We start from the raw sequence: 18,770 nt of genomic DNA, 5'->3' as shown, positions 1-18,770 counted from the left end.
TGGAAGAAAAGTCAGTGACCGCTTTTTATGCCCAGAGGCACCCAAGGCAGGATGGAAATAAAGGCAAAGCAGGCGTACCAGTTACAATCTCAAACACCCAGCCATCAGAGGGAGATTGGACCCCAAAACTACAGAAACTACAACGTGCAACTTCTTAAACCATAAACACGGAACAGAAATGCAAAAATGTAGAAACAAAATCCACCAGCAGTGCTGATGCAGATATAAATCCACAGGATTTATGGGGACAGAGTAAAGTTTTCTATCAGTAGCAGGCAAAGGGGACATTTTCATCTACTTTTCTCTTGGTAAAAACATCATTAGCTCCTGGTGACGGCATGGAGGTAAAACTGAGCTGTGGTGTGTGCAAGACTGAGAAGCCAGGACAGGAGGGGGAGAAGACAGTTTACAGTCCCATTGCTACTGACACCTTTGATCTGCTCCAGTGAAACACTAGACACCATCGAAAGCACAGTCTGTAGGCTGCCCTCCTGCCCTTGACTCACTGGCAGTAGAAGAACAGAAACTAGAACTGAAGCGCCCGAGAAGTGCACGGGACCTGTTGCTCAGCTGAGGACGCCCAATGCAAAAAACCACTGTTAATCTTAAGAGTCATCTGGAACCAGGCCAGAGGGAGAAAGGAAAAGCTCTTTTGTTTTTCCTTCTGTACCTGCTGTGTTTAACCACATGGCATTTTGCAGTTATCTTCTTGCACAGCACGAAGCCTGGAGAAAGCTGCACTTCTCTGCCTGCAGGAGAGGTGAGGGACGCTGACTCCAGCCATGCTCATTAGCTCCTTCTCAACACGCGCTGCTGAGAGCACCCTCTTCCCAGCCACCCCAGAGCACAACTATCATATCCAAATCCAGTTCTTTCTTGTAGCACATTGCTCCCATTTCCTTCTGTGAACACTATTCCAGAACACCCTGCAACGTCTGTGCATTTTGGGAATGATTCAAAATGAGAATGGGACAGTAGACTTTGGGTCTCAAAGCAAAATGGAAATGGCTTTAACCATGCTTCTCACTGAAGAACAACTGGATGCAGGATAAGACACCTACAGCGCAACACTCAAAACCGCACTAGTGATTGGAGTAAGTGCTGCAGTCAAACATGTAAAAATATCAGCTGGTTTTTCATGCTTTATTAACTATGCATTATGAAATACTCGCTCAGGATATAATTGCATGCTGGTTTTTCCCCCCACAGGGTTTCTGCGTCTGTTGCCACACAGGACGAAAGAACTCCAGCTATTCAGGACTGGCATTTCACTGCTCAGTGTGTGCTCCCCAGCTCATTTACAGAGCAGCCGGGGAGCCAAGGTCCCTGATACGCCTGTCACCGTGTCCTAACCTACGTGCTCCCACATCCAGGCTGTTCCCTGCCCCAGCGGTCAGGGCACTGAGCAGGCACAGCACTGGGCGTGCACCAGAGACAACCTCCCTTGTCCTCTGCCCTCTTGCCCAGCGCCACAGGGAACAAGCAGGGCTCAGGAAAGCGCTGCCCAGCCCTTGTATTCCGGAGACTCATAAACCGAAAGCACGGAGAGTGTAGCCACCACACCAACAAATATCGATTCAGTTTTCAAAGGCTCACAAGTCAGTTTAACTTCGTTCTCTGTGTCAAGAAATCTGTCAAACCTCCTGCCTCAAAGTCTTTTTTCAGAGAACAGAAGGTTTGTGGGGTTTTCAAAAAGATTTTTGCAGCATAAGATTTAAATTTAAAATCCAATGACTTTTCCAGCCATCCCACCCTTGTGAAAGCTATGACCATTTTTACTGGAATTAATATTCAAAAATCATTGATTAGTTAAGTTTGGTAATATTCTAAGCCACTGAAAACAGTGATCATCTTATAAGAAACATTGAGCAATCTTGGTTTTCTTATACAGCAAAAAAAAAAAAAAAAAAAAAAAAAGGTGCAAGATGATCCACAGGCTGGAACAGGGCCTCTAGAACAGGCACTTCTTTTTAAACTCAGATTTTTTCAGCACAAAAAGAAGACATGCTCTATGTGAGCTAGCCTGAGCCTGCTCATGAAGTGTTACTCATATATATATATATATTTATATATGCTGCAGTTATTAAGTTATGCATATCAATTAAAGGTAAGAAATTAGAACCTAAATATAACTAAGTGCTTGATGTGATGATCTGGTGCAACATGTCATGTTAGGGAAGTAAATTCAGATTTTGAGAAGATAGGCCACAAAGCCATGCAAGCATCACAGAAATATAACATGGACAAAATAATCTTAAAAAAAAAAACCACCAAAAAACAAACGACTGCGAGCATCTTTCTCTGGTCTTCTAACATAAGAACAAGACAACTCTCCACGGAGTTAAGGTGGGAAAAATTGAAAAAGAAAGTGTACTTTTATAACGCACATGAACAAACTATGAACTCATTGTTTACAGGATCCTCTGATGTAAACAGCTTTACAAAACCGAAAAGGAAACTCTAACTAAGGGTAGTTTTCATATCAGCATAAATGTAATGATACAAGTGTCTTATGTAATGATATTAAACCACATATTTCAAAGCTTAGAAGATTGTCTTATTAGGCTCAAGGACCTCTTAGATCAAGATGAGACACACAAGGAAGATAGATTATCCTATAATTGCTATCCTAGAGTTCCTACTCCTTCCTTTGAACCATGCAGTGTTTTCAGCGGTGAGGACAGGATACCAAATTAAATGGACTTTAGACTTTCTACAACAGCAGCGAGTGCCAACATTCCAGCTCCCGAGAATGCATGTGAACTACCACTGAATCCACCAACAGCTTCACATGCCCACACACAGCCCCTTCAGCAAAAAAAATTTAACCCAATAATGTGTAAAATTATCTGAGTTACATTGAACATGGCTCTTATAAAAAGTAAAATCTACAGTTTGGAAATTGTACGAAGGACTGTTCTTGGTGCTTACACTAAGGAAAGAACAACAACAGTCTGCACACCAGCAGACAACTAACTTGTGCCATTCATGATGTTTTTTTACTTCATAAAAGACACTTAAAACACTTTTCAACACAAATGAAATGTCAAAGTATACTTGAGAAGGAGCTATTTTTTGCATTGCAATTGTTTTATTTTGATTCATTTTTCCACCTAAAAAATGTGTGTGAAATGTAATTATGTTTTCCTCAAGGCAGCCAGGTAGTAGACCCATTTGGAAAGCCGCAGAAACTCAGATTTCTAAAGAAAATAATAAATGGTCTAACGGTATATGACTTATCACTACTTTTATCTATTTATACCAAGATAGAGGATAAGATATTTCTAAGAAGAATGTGGAAATACGTTTTCTGGTTATAACGAACACAGAAGAAAGCCAAGTATGAGGTCAAAACGAGCATTTTGCGTCCAATGCTTCTAAAGAATACAACAGTGACCAAAACATGACATGTAACAAGCATGTACCAAAGCATCGGTCCATAGCTTCTGAACAGGGCGTGTGACACTCGTCCTCAAAGTGGCAAATAAATCATCGCAATTATCAGCACTTCTAGTAGAATATCCAGGCTACTGTACGAATGAACTTTCAGACAGTTTCTTTGCATGGCACAGGACCACACTAAAGACCAAATAAACGTTCTTTCTGTAAGTGCTACCCTCCTAGCAGAGAAAGCAAAGCTTTATCAACAGCAATAAATCATTGCTGTAGGTTTTATCGCAGGATCTGCGGCACTCGTGCTGTTTTTGAGCCAGTCACCTTGGCTATCTGCTTTCGAGTGATACCATCCGCTTGAGCAATTCCTAGTACAGTAAGAGCCTCCCAGCTCAATCTCTAGGGTTACTTCAGCATAAGTAAAGACAGAAAGTGAACATTAAGAAACAGAACACACAGAATATTCTAAAGCATATAATTTCCAAATTTTGGACTGCGGCATTGTAATAGTCAAACCTGGCAGCTGTACATGTACACAGATTATTTGGATAAAACATAACCTCTTAATGGAGGAGAAACACACTTGTCTTTTCAACAGAAACGAATGCATTTCTGGCATCTTTTCCAAGCAAGTTTCCAGTAACACATGAGGAGCCACAGGCAACATTATGCTCTTGGGACAAGTAACATGATCTAGCTAGCCAGTACAAGTAGTTAATTCCTCCAGTTTTATCTTTTCTAGTGATGTTATCTTGAGTTTATTTGGAATTTTGGCTTTTTTACTATTACTTTTTACCCAGGCTCTTGTCTCAAATATATAATACATATTTTTAATATATATAGTACATATAATATTGAGATTGCTTACTTTTTTTGCAAAAAATTAACATAGCAGATACCAGCATTTTATTTCATGTTTTCTAAAATAAATAAATACCTATCCTAGTGATTTTACATACAAGCCAAACAAAAAGGTACAATTTTTCACACTGTCCAAATTGCCTTGAAAAAGGAAATTTAAATAGAATTGATGCATTTCTTTCCATTTAACTCAAGTCTTCAGAATGAGATACTGTGCCTAATGACTGAGAGCTAAACACTTCTAAGGCAATCCTCTCCCCAGATCATTCCTGCCAGGGTTTACTCTGAACAAAGGACTAAGTAATAAGAGGTAGCTCTAAAAAGACAATGAGCCTACCAAAAAATGTCATGAGCAAGTTTTCGAGATACTGGAATTCTTAGCAGCTCCTCAAGAAAAAAGAAAAAAAAAAGACAAAAGTGGATGCTGTGAATAGTCAGAGCAAAATCTAACTGATTTTTCATTCATTTAAAGTTAGTTTTTTGAATAAATACCACAAAAAGGAAGGCATACTAAGTCCATTTCTTATATGGACACTGTCTGGAAAATGATGTAGAGTTATCTGCTCATTTCTACCATTCAAACGCATTGCTGCTGGAGCTTTCCTAACGGTATTGTTATACAGGGACAAAAATAAAGACTGTTCTCAGAGACACGGGTTGATAACTCACTGGATGGTATCCGCAGTCTTCTACTTTGCAGTCCCACGTTTGATATTATCACTGATATTGAAGGAACAGTGACATTCCTTCATCGTGACTAGCACTGAGACCTACTGCTTTAAATTTGACATTACATCCTGTGCATAAGGCAGCATGGTAATTGCTGTGCCAATTTGATGATTCAAAACTCTGCCCGGAACAGCACAACCTCTACATGTTTTCAAGGTCTTAAAATGTCTCTAAGCCACTACGAATGCAATACTGCTTTCAAGAGAAAAGAGATTCAAGAGATACTAATATAAATAATCTTTTTGTAATGAGTTATTGTCTCAACAGAGCTCACAAGATATTATAATTTCAAGTGTTGTCACTGCTCTTACAGTTTTCAAGAGGACTCTCTAGATTCTTGAGACACACTATCAAGGGCAAATCATTAGGCAGTCTCAAGTTTAATGAATCTATGAGGAAAGAGAATGGCTTAGCCTGGCTTACATTTCAGTTCTGTTGCTGATGGCAAAAATTCCTTCCTGGCCTTCCACTCAAAATGAGAGCATTTCTTTTAATTTTAACCTCCGAGCCTTCTCCCTGATGTTTCACATGAGATTGACAAGCAACAGCATAATTGTATTGCCCCCATCTTCACCGTTTTCCTCCCTTCCTTCGCTTCCCTCCCCCAGCTGACTCAAGTTCCCAGCAGGGTAACAAGCTCCTCAGAATGACATGCTGTCCTGTGGCTGCACAACATCCACATTTTATTCCGTCTGAGCTGAGCTGTTGAGTGCTTCCACAGTAACAGCCACAACTTAGATGCTTTACAAATTTTTTTTTTTACATTTCATTTTACTTGGAAGTTTGATTGAAATGTCAAAATCCTCTTACCTAACGTTTCCTTTTGTAATTCACGGCACCTACTTTGTAGCTCATTCCCCTGCTGAAGTGAAGTTTGAAGCTGTTGAGTTTTCAGCTCAACTGTGTCGGCCACCAGTGTCAGATGTTTTACCTTTTCTTGGAGGCATTCATTCTCTCTCTGGGATTTTGCTAGTCTTTGATTCAATTTGGGTATTTCTGAGGAAGGGGAAAAAAAAATAATCATATAGACCGCTGTCAAATTTACCTTCTTCACTAAAAAGTATTATCCCTGATTTACAGCTCAGGACTTCAGCATTCTGTAACCCTAGTTTGGGTATGGGTCAGTGTAAGCCACGTACATTAGCAACATTTCTGCTGAGTGGTATTACACAAATTATTACACAAACACATATTATTGACAAGTAATACAAATTTTATTCTAAAACAAGAATATGTATTTTGTCTAAATACGTATTATCTCAAAATTGAATTTAAATACATGTATATATTCCAAATGAAGTAAAAACAGGTGACAAATATTTGAATCCAAGCTTTTTATCTTAAGATGATACACAAACCATTGCTGACATACAAAAACAATTGCAGACTCATTTTGAAATTAATTTGAGAAGATATCAAGGGGGTTAGCCTCTGCTAAAGCTTCATTTGAACCTTTTGGTTCAGAAGATGTTTGGGCATGTGTATTACATTTTATTTTCTCACTCTTTAGGTGACTACTGCTGTTAGAGTAATCACAATGTGCATCTTTGTTATATAAAAGACAGGCTTTGTCACTCTTTCATTAGTTTTTCAATGTGGAAGAGCAGCATTCCCAAGGAAGTTTCCCAGGTAGTTTTTACTGCAAGGTAAATAAGTAAATCATGGGTGGGGTATAGAGGGTCTCCTACATATTCATACTTTTTCCTGAGTTCAGTTATCTTTAATGAGTACATCTGAACATTTCCAAAAGGAGTTGCAATTCTTTTCTTCTCCAACGACAGCCCTAAATGTTCAGTTATCCAAAGAACTTGTATCACTTTTATTTACATAATGATGACAACGTTCAAGTTAGATGAAGTCTAATTCTGTCAAGTCAGCTATTACATATGTTTTATATGCTGCCCACATGAAAATTTTAAATTCTTTCTGTGGTGCCAATATTTTCATTGCCTACAATCTTTCCTAACTACTCCATACTTAATTTATTGTTAGACTAAATGATGTAAATACCAGAAGATTTTACGTTCTTATACTTCTTTTTGCTTGCCATTAATGAACCAAGGCTAAATAATGTACATACACAAGGGCTTTTTATAAGCTGTTTTCAAACTCACCTAGCAAACTGGTCTAGGCATAAAGAGCAGCACCTCATGTAACATTTTTCTTCTCAAAATATGAATAGAAAACAAGTTCTGAAAATCTTGTTGCAAGAACGGTAAGGTAAGAAACAAAAAAATTACTAAATATTAATGTTACCGTACACTAATAATGAACAACCCCTAAAACAGAACATAAAGCTTTTGAATGGCACTCATAGGGGGAAAAAAAAAGTGTGACTACATTGCTTTGATTTAGAAAGCTAGATTTAAGGATGCAGATAATATTCACATTGTGGCACTGTTCGCAAGGGGATATTGTTGAGTGCAGCTGGGGATACACAGCATGTATAATGGTATATTTATCATATAGAACAAGAAATAAATCATTAAGAGAACCTGAAAGGCTGCACTTCTGCTTCAGTATTCTATATATTTGCAGTATTACAACAAATAAAACAAGAGCTACTTGAGAAAAGAAGCCTTAAAATGTTATTAATCTCTCTGAACCTGAAGACGTTTGCAGAAATGTGTGCTCATATTCCCTGTATTAGCTAGAAGTAGGCAGAGAATGAGCACAGGAAGAGAGGAATCCGTATGGACACACAATACTTTCTGTGCTCAGTCTAATTAGGAGATGAAGTCATGAATCAAAATGCGTGATGTTGACACTGACATTTAAATTAATTGTTCTTACAAAAACTGAATACTAAAGAGTGATTTTCCAGTCACACTCATCTTCAGCAGGTGAGAGCCCCCCTCCTTTTGGGCTCTCTGCTGCTGCCCGGGCTCAGGATGCCCCAAACTCTCTGTACAGACCCAGGCGCTGTCTCAGTGGGATGCGTGCCTACTTGCTCCCGAGGCATAGCTGCCCCACTTATTTCTTCCCAGTCTGAACAAAGCAATCATTGAAAACGTTAAAAATTACTTCTAGTTTCACAGGAAACATAGGCTACTGGGGAGCTATTATTTAAAATGAAGCTACATATTTTCTGAGATACTCCACGCACGCAGGTTTCACTTTAAGCTGTGAATTTGCGCTGGGTTTACATGATTTCACCAGCGGAGTAGTTTGGGAGATGCACATCACCCACCATGCTCTTCCATTCCTTCCCACAAGGACAGGAAGCATGACATCAGCTCACCTACTTCTTTGTTACCTTATAACCCTGATAAAACTAACCTCCAGACTAAATAGAGGGTCATCAACTCATGCACACAGAGCACACAAAAACTATAAGGAAAGGAATATGTATATGAAAATTATGTCCAAAGACCATTAAAGTTGCAAAAGTCCACTCAGGGGCTGTTTAGATGCTCTGGATGGTACAGTCTGTAATTACAATGCTGCACACTTTTTTCAGCAAAACTAATCTCTTAACTGAGACAGACCAAAAATGGTATTCAAGGATAAAACCGAGTTTTCAAGTCCGACCACCAGCCTGAGGGCTGGGCACGACCTTCATGAACAAGCCATCGGTTGTGACTTGCTCCCAGCGCCTTTTTTCCTAAAGGCTGCCCTTGTTTGAGCAGGAAGCAGGCTGTGGGCCAAGTGAATTATTCTCAGCCCATGGGCTGCTCCATGCCCCTTCACTCCCAAAGACCCCTCAGATAAAGACAGCTGTATTTGAGTATTACTTGTTCTTATTCAGAAATGGAAGGAGGGAACAGTTGCTACATGCTAGGTGCAGGTTTGCTCATACGCCCATGCATTCAAGGCAACCGCACGTGTACACCAGTGGGTTGCCCAAGGGAAGAGGTGCAGCCTGCCCATGGGGTGAGGACGCAGCACTGCAGGGCCCTCACGCAGCTCCACAAAAGGATAATATACCATTGCCGTCCTTCGATTTTGTAAAATATTGGTAAAATATCCCGTGTGTATGCGAGCATTTGCGAAAAACTGGCAATAGGAGACACAAAGCAAATTAAAATATCTCCAAGTCTTTGTGTTGCAATCACATCCATATACTCCTAGTAAGTATATTATTTATGTTTCAAATCATGGGAAGTATTTATATTACTTCCATTTAAGTCTGGCTTGGCTAACTGAACAATCTGTCCAGCACACTAATGCAATAGGAACCGGACTGTGTTCAACTCTGTTCGTATGGTGCCACAGCAGTACATCAGGTCTTCTAATACTTTGGATCAGGAAAAGTTAATGTCAGAATTAGAAAACAGATAATTCATTAATGTGTTACACTCAACTACCAAAAAAATATTTTATCTTGCCCAAAATGCAAGATGATTTACCTGTCAAAGCTTCTTTACTAACAGTTTTTATTTGTAGAAAAATTTCTTCTTTCATGGCAGCCCAGTTCTCCAGGTTACTGGAGATGACTTCCTTAATACTGTCTAGCTCACTTCTAATGAAAGGAAACAGTGAGACAGCCTTGTTCAGAGTTGAGCAATGGTGTTCCACTGTATTTCTGCAAGAAAGAAAAATAATACCAGACATACATTTTTAAAATGACAAAATACTATTAGTAAACTTGGGAACTAAAGTAAACTTGATAACTACTTTTCTGTTATATGATAACTTACCCTATATCAGGTTACAATATCTTAGTGTATGAAATACACTGTATATTTATAATCAGTTTCTCCCTTCTAAATGTTGATTTAGAACTTACATGTATAAATGAAGAAAATTGTACTGACAATTGTACAATCACTTTTTATTAAGAAATCAGAGCAATCATGTTTAAATGACTATACGTCCAAGCTTATGATGACTCTTTACAAACAATATATGTAAGAAATACTGTATTTCAAATGTATTACAAGCAAGTGGTACACACTTGCTTTTAAGTGTTAATTAATACTTTTAAATTTGTCAAGTACTTACCCTGTTACTAATAACATCAGCAATCAACAGTGATATTTTCCCATTGTGTTCACTAATACTACAGCTTCTCACTATATTCTGGGAAAGCAAGAAGCACTGGGATGGTTATAAACACTTCTCTCACTCACAGTATTGTCCCTGCCTGCCCCTTCATCTCCACTGAATCCTCTCAACTGATTGTACATGTTCACAGGAGGCACGACATCAGCATTTCTTTTGGGGTTCTTACCTGAGCACTTGCGATTGCTTATAGGCAGCTTCCTTTTCCTCTTGGAAATACCGCAAATCATCTTTCACACTTTTAAATTCATCTTGCTTGTTTTTAAGTTCCACCGTTAGGTTTTTTATTCTACAGATGTAAGTAAAATAATCAGAAAGTATTATTTGCACTGCTAACCAACCTTTAACTTTTCTTTCAGCTTTAAATTATAAACATGTTGAAAGTCTTTTCAAAGACGATAATCGTATTTCAGACTGAAGTATCACATCTCCAAATAGAGAGAATTTAATCTTCTGGCTACTGTATGAGCCACTAGAGCAACTCCTTCAAAGTAATACTCATAATACATTTGTAAGATAATGTGGAAATACATATGTACAATATTAGCCCATATGCAATGCTATGTAAGTATCTTAAGAATTCAGCATTCATTCACAGATGCAACACAGAACTCATTTGTCCTCCAAAGAACATATGCCATTATGAAAATCTTAGTTTAAAGTTCAACTGGGGCCTCCAGCTGAGGGGTTACAATACCTAGAAGGCAGGTACCCTGTCCCAGCAGGGCGATGCAGGGTACCACAGCGAGCTGTGTAGGTTCTACACACAACTGCAGGGACGTGCAGGAAAGGGTAATGGAGAGCTCTCCTAAGCTGAAGGGGAAATTGTCTGAAGCCAACAAACAGCAAATACTAAATATTTGGTTACTGTTAACATAATTTTTTTCCATTCAGATTGTTTTTCTATTTCTTAATTTCAGACATTTGCAAAAGATGAATCCCAATTAGTCCCTCTTGTTTCCCTTTTCCCAGTTTCACATTCATGTTCATGGAACTACACTTTTGCACTGCTGAATTAATGTTGCTCAGCAAACAGCAATAAAAAATACACATGCAAAATATATTCCTGTCCATTATTTTTACACCAACTGGAATTTAGGCCTCTGTTGCTCAACAATCACATTTTAAAGAGCTAAAGAGAAACTTTTTGCAAAAAAGGTTTCCACCAGATGTTACTTCTGTGTACTCAGGCAATGACATTAGGATCAAAATGATAAAAACGTCAAGATAGTACGATTATTTTCCTACATTTTTCTTAAGGAAGACTTAAAGAGACTGCAGGAATTTCTGGACTAGAGCTAGGTTTTCATGTTCCCAGTTTGACCCACAATATGCCAGGGGGAATATGCATTTATTTTCTTTACTTCCCCCCACTTTCCTTTCAGAAAAAAAACCCCAACAAACAAAATACCACCACCAAAAAGCCCCACCCAACAAATTTTGGGCTCAGAACACTGTTGACCACAAGACAGAGTGGGAAGGCTGTGATTTGGTGGCTCTACCTGACAAATCCTGGCTGGGTGTTGAGCTCCTGCCAAAGCCTCTGCTCTCCTTCGGTTCCCCTCTGTCTCATAACACCCCTTGGGACGCCTGCAAGCAATCACCTTACCAAAGGGGGTCGAAGGAGACACTGCCACAACACCCTCTAGAAGTATTTGTCTTGAATACATTGAAAAGTCTTTTCATGTTTCCTTCTCCTAGGTATGGAATGTCCTTCATCACAACATGCGATGTATTTTTAAATTACAGTGCGGGTGACAACTTTCAGCATTATAGTTCAAATCTGACACTAAAAAAGATCCTAAATCTGGGATGGGGAAAGAAAAGCTTACTGTTATCAGGACTCACAAATACATTGTGTAGCCTCCCTCCTATTAAAAATGCAAATTAACGTTTGTCACATCTGTGCTTCAATTATGCTTATTTAAATGAGATTATAACACTGCAGAAGTCGAATATCTGTGCTGGGGGAAAAAAGATCGGAGACAGATGATACGTGCTCACGGTTATGTACAAGAATATTCAACTCAAGATGTATAATAAGCATAAAGTGGGGAAAAAACATTATTTCACCACTGTGGACTAACAGCTTGTTTCACAGCCAGCAGACAGTGCTGCTTCACCAGCCCCTGCCTCGGCCCCACAGCAGCATCACCCAGCTGGGGAGAAGGGGCACGGCCACTCGCAGGGCCTTCGGTCTGTCTCCACAGTGCTTCCCACCCAGAAAAAGGGGGAATGAAACCAGACGCTGCATCAGATGAGGCTGATTCGGCGGGGGCTTTCCCCATTTATGGGATTTCCCACTCCCACAGCCTCACTCTTGCAGTCGGCAGCCAGACTGCCTGCCCTGCAGCCAGCTCAGCCCATTCCCACACCCGGTGTAGCGGAGGCTGCAGTCGGGCACAATTCCTGCAGTCACTTGGAGGTGCACAGAGATGCTGTGGGCTCGGGGTGGCTGTTGAGTGCATTTGCTAACATCTGACAATCTTCTCATTTTAATCACTTCAAGTTTTGTACCCCTATTTTGAAAAAAAACAGCCCCACAATAAGGCACAGGAGAACTGATCATTATTTCTTTCACCACCATCACCTGCCCACAGGAGAGGGGGCAGAGGGTGGCCCCTGGGAAGCACAGGGAGCTTTCCATCGCTGCACAGCTGTGCACAGCTGCACGTGGTGGTCTCCCGCCTGCTTAGGATATGACCCACCTTTGTGCTGGACTCGAAGCCATGGCAAACACAGCCGCCCAGTTCAAAGGAGCAGATGACTGACCTGCAAGTTTTTCTTTGCCTCTAAAATTTACCTTTTGAACTTTTTAATTACAGCAGCGGTTCTGACCTCTTTATTTTTCAAGCTCAGCTATCACAGAATAAATAAATACATTTTAAACACTGTTCTTCCAACAACTTGGGACTTATTCCCATAACTGTAACAAAATGAATGGAACCATACGGGAATAACAGACAGCTGAATCCAATTCCCTTCCTGTGTTACACATGCCGAAAGAATACCACACAGCACATCACTAACAGTTCACAGTACAACTTCTTTTCTGTTAGCTGTAGGTAACTATTCTAATATATTCTTCTATCCCCAAAACTACAACTACAATGATATGCGACTGTTAAAACCAGTCCCTTCATAAGCTGTCAACACTTACTGTTAACCTCCTGCCAGCAGAATAAATGAGCTATTTGTCTGCTGGTGACTCATTGTCACAAGTAAATAAATAATATTTGAATTGACAAATATTTTACAAAACCAAAGGATGGCAGAAGCGTTACATCAGCCTTTGCTTCCATTTTAAAAAGTAAAAGAAAATGAGAATGATTTATAGTAAAAAAAATATAAAAATTAGGCATAATATTAATGTGCATTAGTTACTGTAATCAGACAGATCCTCTGTAACACATTTGCACCAAAATGCAAATTTAAAAAAGTATTAGTTCTGATGAAGATACTTGGATCTGTAGAGCTCGGCCAAAACCAAAATCAAAGACCTGGTAGTTAAAAAGCACGTTGTTTGGGCTCAACTGTGATCACTGGGAAAAAAAAAAAAAAAAGGAAGAAAAAAAAAAAAGAGAAAGCTTATAAAAAAAACTGGAAAAGTTTCTGGCATTACCTTGCTAGGAAAATTTACCCATACCTACCTGTAAATTTTTTGGAGGCGGAGGGCAGGAGGGGAGAGAATAAAATCTGTTTGAGCAGAATCAGATTGGTGTCACTGAGTAATGAGGAACTGACCATCCCCTTAACAGTCACATAAATTCAAATCTACCTTTGCAGATGATATATGCTGTTAACTATACCTTGAGCATAAAAAGCAGGGATTATCATTGAACAATAGCAAATCAAAACTTCAGGATCCATGGAAAACTGGATGTTCGTTTTCTATTCTTGCTCATTCCAGAATGGGCAGTATTTGAAGGTCTTTTGGTTTAAAACGGGAACTTGCAAACAAGTACAGACACATTTTCTTACTCTTTCCATTCCAGAGATCTGGTATAATGCGGTTAGCACAGAATTGCAGCCTCAGACATTATCGGTATGTTCTGGTCATTCACCCACAAAAGAACAGGTGGAGAAGGCAAGACACTTGCGCTCTGTCTACTGTCATCACCATAAGAAGGAAGAAAAATAAACATGTTATTTTGGTGGTATTTAGCACAAAGGAAAAAGTTCAATGGATCATTAAGTGCTGGCACGAAGGAAGAATTGTGAGAACACAGTGATCTCGTCCTCTGTCCTACAGTTCACATGAACTGTGAAAATTAACATCCTATCTTTGCATCCAGCATACTTTCTTAGTGAATACCAGAGGAAGCCTGTCCAGAGTGGGAGTTGAATTATAACATGTTAACTACTAGTGCTGACAATGAAAAGAATAGCACGAGAAAAAAAAATAAAAAATGAAGTAGTTGCAAGGGATTCTTGCCAGCAAACAAATACACTCATTGTCCTAAAAGTAACGACAAGAGCAATTACCGTCGTCGCTCAAATTTAAGACATTGCGTTTCACAGAAGTTAAGATCAGAAGAAATAACCCTGTCTTTGCAGACTACATGCTACACAGCCCCTTTACGAGTCCCAGTAGCGCTCATTTAAGCCTGAATGAGCAATTGCACCCCTTGTTGCCTGGAGTCAGCAGGGACAGTATGCACAGAGAAGGCTGGAACATACTGTCAATGAAAAAAGTGTCACTACAGTATTTCCAGTTCCTTGAAACTCTAGGACCTGCTCAGAGCCAGTAGTTGCTCATTTTCATTTCAGCATGTTACATCCCTTCCAACAGACAAGTCAGTGTGCATCCCTATGCTAAGCTGAGTATTCATAAATTTGGCACAGAATATGTATAAAATTGCACAGTCTGAAACTCACTCCGCATAATATCATCCACAAACTTCTTCATAACTGTCTTTTTTTATATTCTGTTCAGCACAGACTATCCAAGTTAAGACAAGACTATTTAATAATTTTCTTGTGCCGCTACAGAATCATTCACCTCTTGATTGCACGTTAGCATACAGCCCAATTTGACAGCAAATGAAAATTGTCTCTGACAACCAAGCAAAAAAACTCTTTGTGAAGATCTCTATCAAGTCTCATGTAGGCTGACAGTCATTTCAAATCTTGCATTAATTGTTATCTATCTTTATTATCTCAGCAGAAATACAAAATGTATTATGAGGACAGCTTGGATAATTTTTGCTCCAGCAAAGGTAATCTCTGGAACAGGTCTGGAAAACAATGACAGAAAGACAACTGCCTTGTCACAACCACTTCAAAATTTATCTTTGAAGAAATCCAGGATTTAATTTCCCAGAGCTACCAATCCAGCTACCAATTTCATCTACAGTAATTACAGTTTACACTATCTCAGTCACAGCAGTCTTATTCAGTACTGTCAGAACAGTGTAAGTCAGGAATAACTTCTTAGAAGTCAGTGGAGTTATACTGATTCAGTTAAAAAATGAGATTACAGTTACGAGTAGTTTGATAATTGCATAAAAAAGAAATGGTGCCAAGGCAAATTTATAGATGACTTTCTAGTTATACTACAAATTTGCACCAGCAAATTCAAACAGAAGTTTCCCAAGGTGTATGTTTGAGTATACTCCTGTCCTGGTTTTGGCTGGGATAGAGTTAATTTTCTTCATAGTAGCTAGCATAGTGCTGTGTTTTGGATTTAGTACCAGAAGAATGTTGATAACACACTGATGTTTTTAGTTGTTGCCAAGTGGTGCTCAGACTACTCAAGGACTTTTTGAGCTTCTCCTGCTCGGCCAGGGGCATAACAAGCTGGGAGTACAGCACAGCTAGGACAGCTAACCCAAACTGTCCAAAGGGCTATTCCATACCATAGAACGTCATGCTCGGGGGGGTTAGTTGGTCAGTCGGTCGCGGGGAGACCGCTCGCTGCTCGGGGACTGATCACGGCTTGGGGAGTGATCACAACTCAGGACAGGCTGGGCATCGGTCGGCGGGTGGTGAGCAATTGCATTGTGCATCATTCATTTTGTATATTCTGTATATTCTGTTATCATTCTCATTATTACTATTATTATTATTTTCTCTTATTAAACTGTCTTTATCTCAGCCCTCGGCTCTAACCTTTTATTTTCTTCCCGATTCCCTCCCCCATCCCACTGAGGGAGGGGGGGAGTGAGCGAGCAGCTGCGTGGTGCTGAGTTGCCAGCCGGGTTAAACCATGACAACTTCCCAAATAGAAATCTTCTTACTTTCTAGATTTGCAGGTACAGTAGACAGCATATAATTATATGAAGACAATACCCTGTGTTTCCCTAACATAATACAAATGTATTTCATTTTATGTGTTTGGATTTTTTTTTTTTTCAAGCTAGACATGTGTCTTGCTGAGGAAGCCAACTCTGTTACATACTTTACTACATCTTTGAATGCAAGTGGAAACTGAATTTTCCCTCTGAATTCCAAAACAGTCACAATCCGAGTAAACCCATCTTTTCACTGCTTCTTTCTTGGCAAACATGAAATCTCGTTTTCCGTATCTTCCCTCTGATGAGAGGCTCCCTGACCCGCCAAATCCACAGAGCCCAGTGATCCAGAGCAGCAAGAGACCTTCATCCATCCCATACTTACCTCTTCCCTTTACTACAGAATCCTTCAGAATGCAGCCACGGTCAAAGAGCTTACCCCAGATTTTTCTCTGGGTAGCCACTTTCCCATTTTGCAGTCTTAAAAGCAGAGTCAAACGCAAGAGGAAGTCAAAAACAGAAGAGAAAAATAGGTGTCTCAGCATTCAAGGATTAGCCTGTGGTCACCCTCTGGTCCCATCCAAGTTTCATTGCTATGTGGCCATAGAGAACTCCAGATGATAACCCCTTGTGTGCACATGCACACAAGATATTAACCTTCTTCAGTAAATAACCACAAAGTTTTCAAATTTCACTTCAAAAGATAATAAAGCAGAACCCCTGTGGATTTCAGCAAGACATTCTGTCTGAGTAGGGACTGAATGAAACTAAAGCTTTGCAGTTATGCCCAGAATAATTTTACAACTACGGATCAAGCTTACAAATCTCACAGTAAATTATGAAGTGGAGGTAAATGGAGGCATGAAAAATTATTTTATTAAAAACTTCTTGATGTGTCACTCTTGCTTTCTTGCTTTTAATCAGCAGTCACAAAATGGATAGTAACTCACTATACCCAACTAATTGAAAGTTTTAATTTGAACTTATAGTGTGAGTAAATAAGTGACCATCCATTAGAGGGAAAGAAAAAAAAACAAACCCCGAAACAAATGTGCATCACATCATTTTGTTATATCTACCACCCAATACAGGATATTAACCACAAATTCAATTCTCTGACAATTTATGAATATCATAACCAGGTTACAATAAAATAATATCTAAGCATTACTTTAATCTCATATGGAATTGTGCTGTTGACAACGAGTTATGTTATACAACGACCTGTTGATCTCTTTCCCAAGTAAATAGGTAAATACGGCCTTTGCCATTGTACGTGATGCTGTGCAGGGACTCGGTGTTGGAATGACACGAGGGTATAACAGAGGAACCAGTCCCCATAATTGCAGACTGTGGTGACCACTGAAACTGGAAAACCTCAAGAACTGTAGCATATAAACTGTTCAAACAGTAAGCAGAGAAAGAACTGAAAACCCATGCCTAATGCAAAAACCTGCACTGGGGGAGATGAACTACTTTTACTTTCCTGAGAAAAGTTAGCCATTCATGGAGGCCCACATAGACATGTGGAACCTTTGCTGGAGCTTTCTTGTCAGTAAGCACCTCTCAAGGTCATTTTTGCATTATGTGGCACAGTTCTCAGAGGCCAAAAACTGTGATAACTTTTTAAATGTAACTTTAAATTTTAATTTTACCTATTAAATATGAAAATATCTTTAAATGAAATATACATGAAAAGTATGCACGGAAGCAAAATTGCAGATTTCATGTTGCCTTTCGCATTTTCCACTGACTGCTCTTTCAGCCTCTTCCAGATAAGGAATTTTGTTTCACCAGAAGAAAGTTCATTTTATCAGGAAACTAGGAGAAGGTTGAGCACTTGCACCTCATAAATCACTCTTCTGAACTACCTCTGTGAAAAAAAATCTGTCTCGTTTATTAATTATTGGTCTTGAAACTTAATCATGTTAATAGAAAAAACCTTGTCAAAACTAGAACAACTACAATTTTAACACATCAGGAGTGGGACTGAGGTACTGCTCATCAGTAGCAAAAAGGGTGTATCCTATTGGGAAGACACTGACTTCAACATACTTCACAAGAATCTAGCAGCAAGAGATTATTTCCCCAAGGTCTGTGCTGACTGGCTTTCTGAGACTGTGACAAGATTTGTCACTGACTTTTTTTTTTTTTTTTTTAAGTATAAAAGTGAAGTTCACTGCTGTACAGAGGGTGAACACAGGACCTGGGTCCCACAAACCCTATTAGGCCTTTTGCTGGCTCACTGCACAAGCCTGAGCCATACCCAACTCATCATGACGATACCATCAGGGCAAAATACACAGATCAGTTCGTATCTATTAAAAAGAACATATTAAAATACTTGGGCATTATACAAAACTCTGCTTTTTCCTGGTTAGTAAGTACACCCTAAAATTATGTAGCTAATTAGAGAAGTACGTACTGTTATGTTATTTACAAAACAGATTCAATAAAAAAAGGTTCTATTTCTTAGTAAACTTCATATCCTCTCTTCAGAAAACTCACACACAAGGCACTTCAAGCACAAACCATCTCTTGTGCACTTCT

The 18,770-nt window shown here is 39.3% G+C and overlaps 1 protein-coding gene across 1 annotated transcript in view; it reads right to left on the bottom strand.

Moving 5' to 3' along the window:
- Window positions 1-18,770, bottom strand: part of LEKR1 (leucine, glutamate and lysine rich 1) — a 62,287-nt gene that overhangs the window by 26,663 nt on the left and 16,854 nt on the right. The window contains exons 3-5 of the mRNA XM_009634353.2: window positions 10,157-10,276; window positions 9,333-9,508; window positions 5,794-5,979 (exon numbers count right to left, since the gene is read on the bottom strand). Coding sequence (XP_009632648.2) covers window positions 5,794-5,979; window positions 9,333-9,508; window positions 10,157-10,276 — 482 coding nt within the window. The remainder of the gene's footprint in view (window positions 1-5,793; window positions 5,980-9,332; window positions 9,509-10,156; window positions 10,277-18,770) is intronic.

The sequence above is a fragment of the Egretta garzetta genome, unplaced genomic scaffold (assembly GCF_000687185.1).
Source record: "Egretta garzetta isolate BGI_Z169 unplaced genomic scaffold, ASM68718v1 scaffold172, whole genome shotgun sequence".
Taxonomy (NCBI): Eukaryota; Metazoa; Chordata; class Aves; order Pelecaniformes; family Ardeidae; genus Egretta; species Egretta garzetta.
This window is presented reverse-complemented; position numbering and strand designations above follow the sequence as displayed.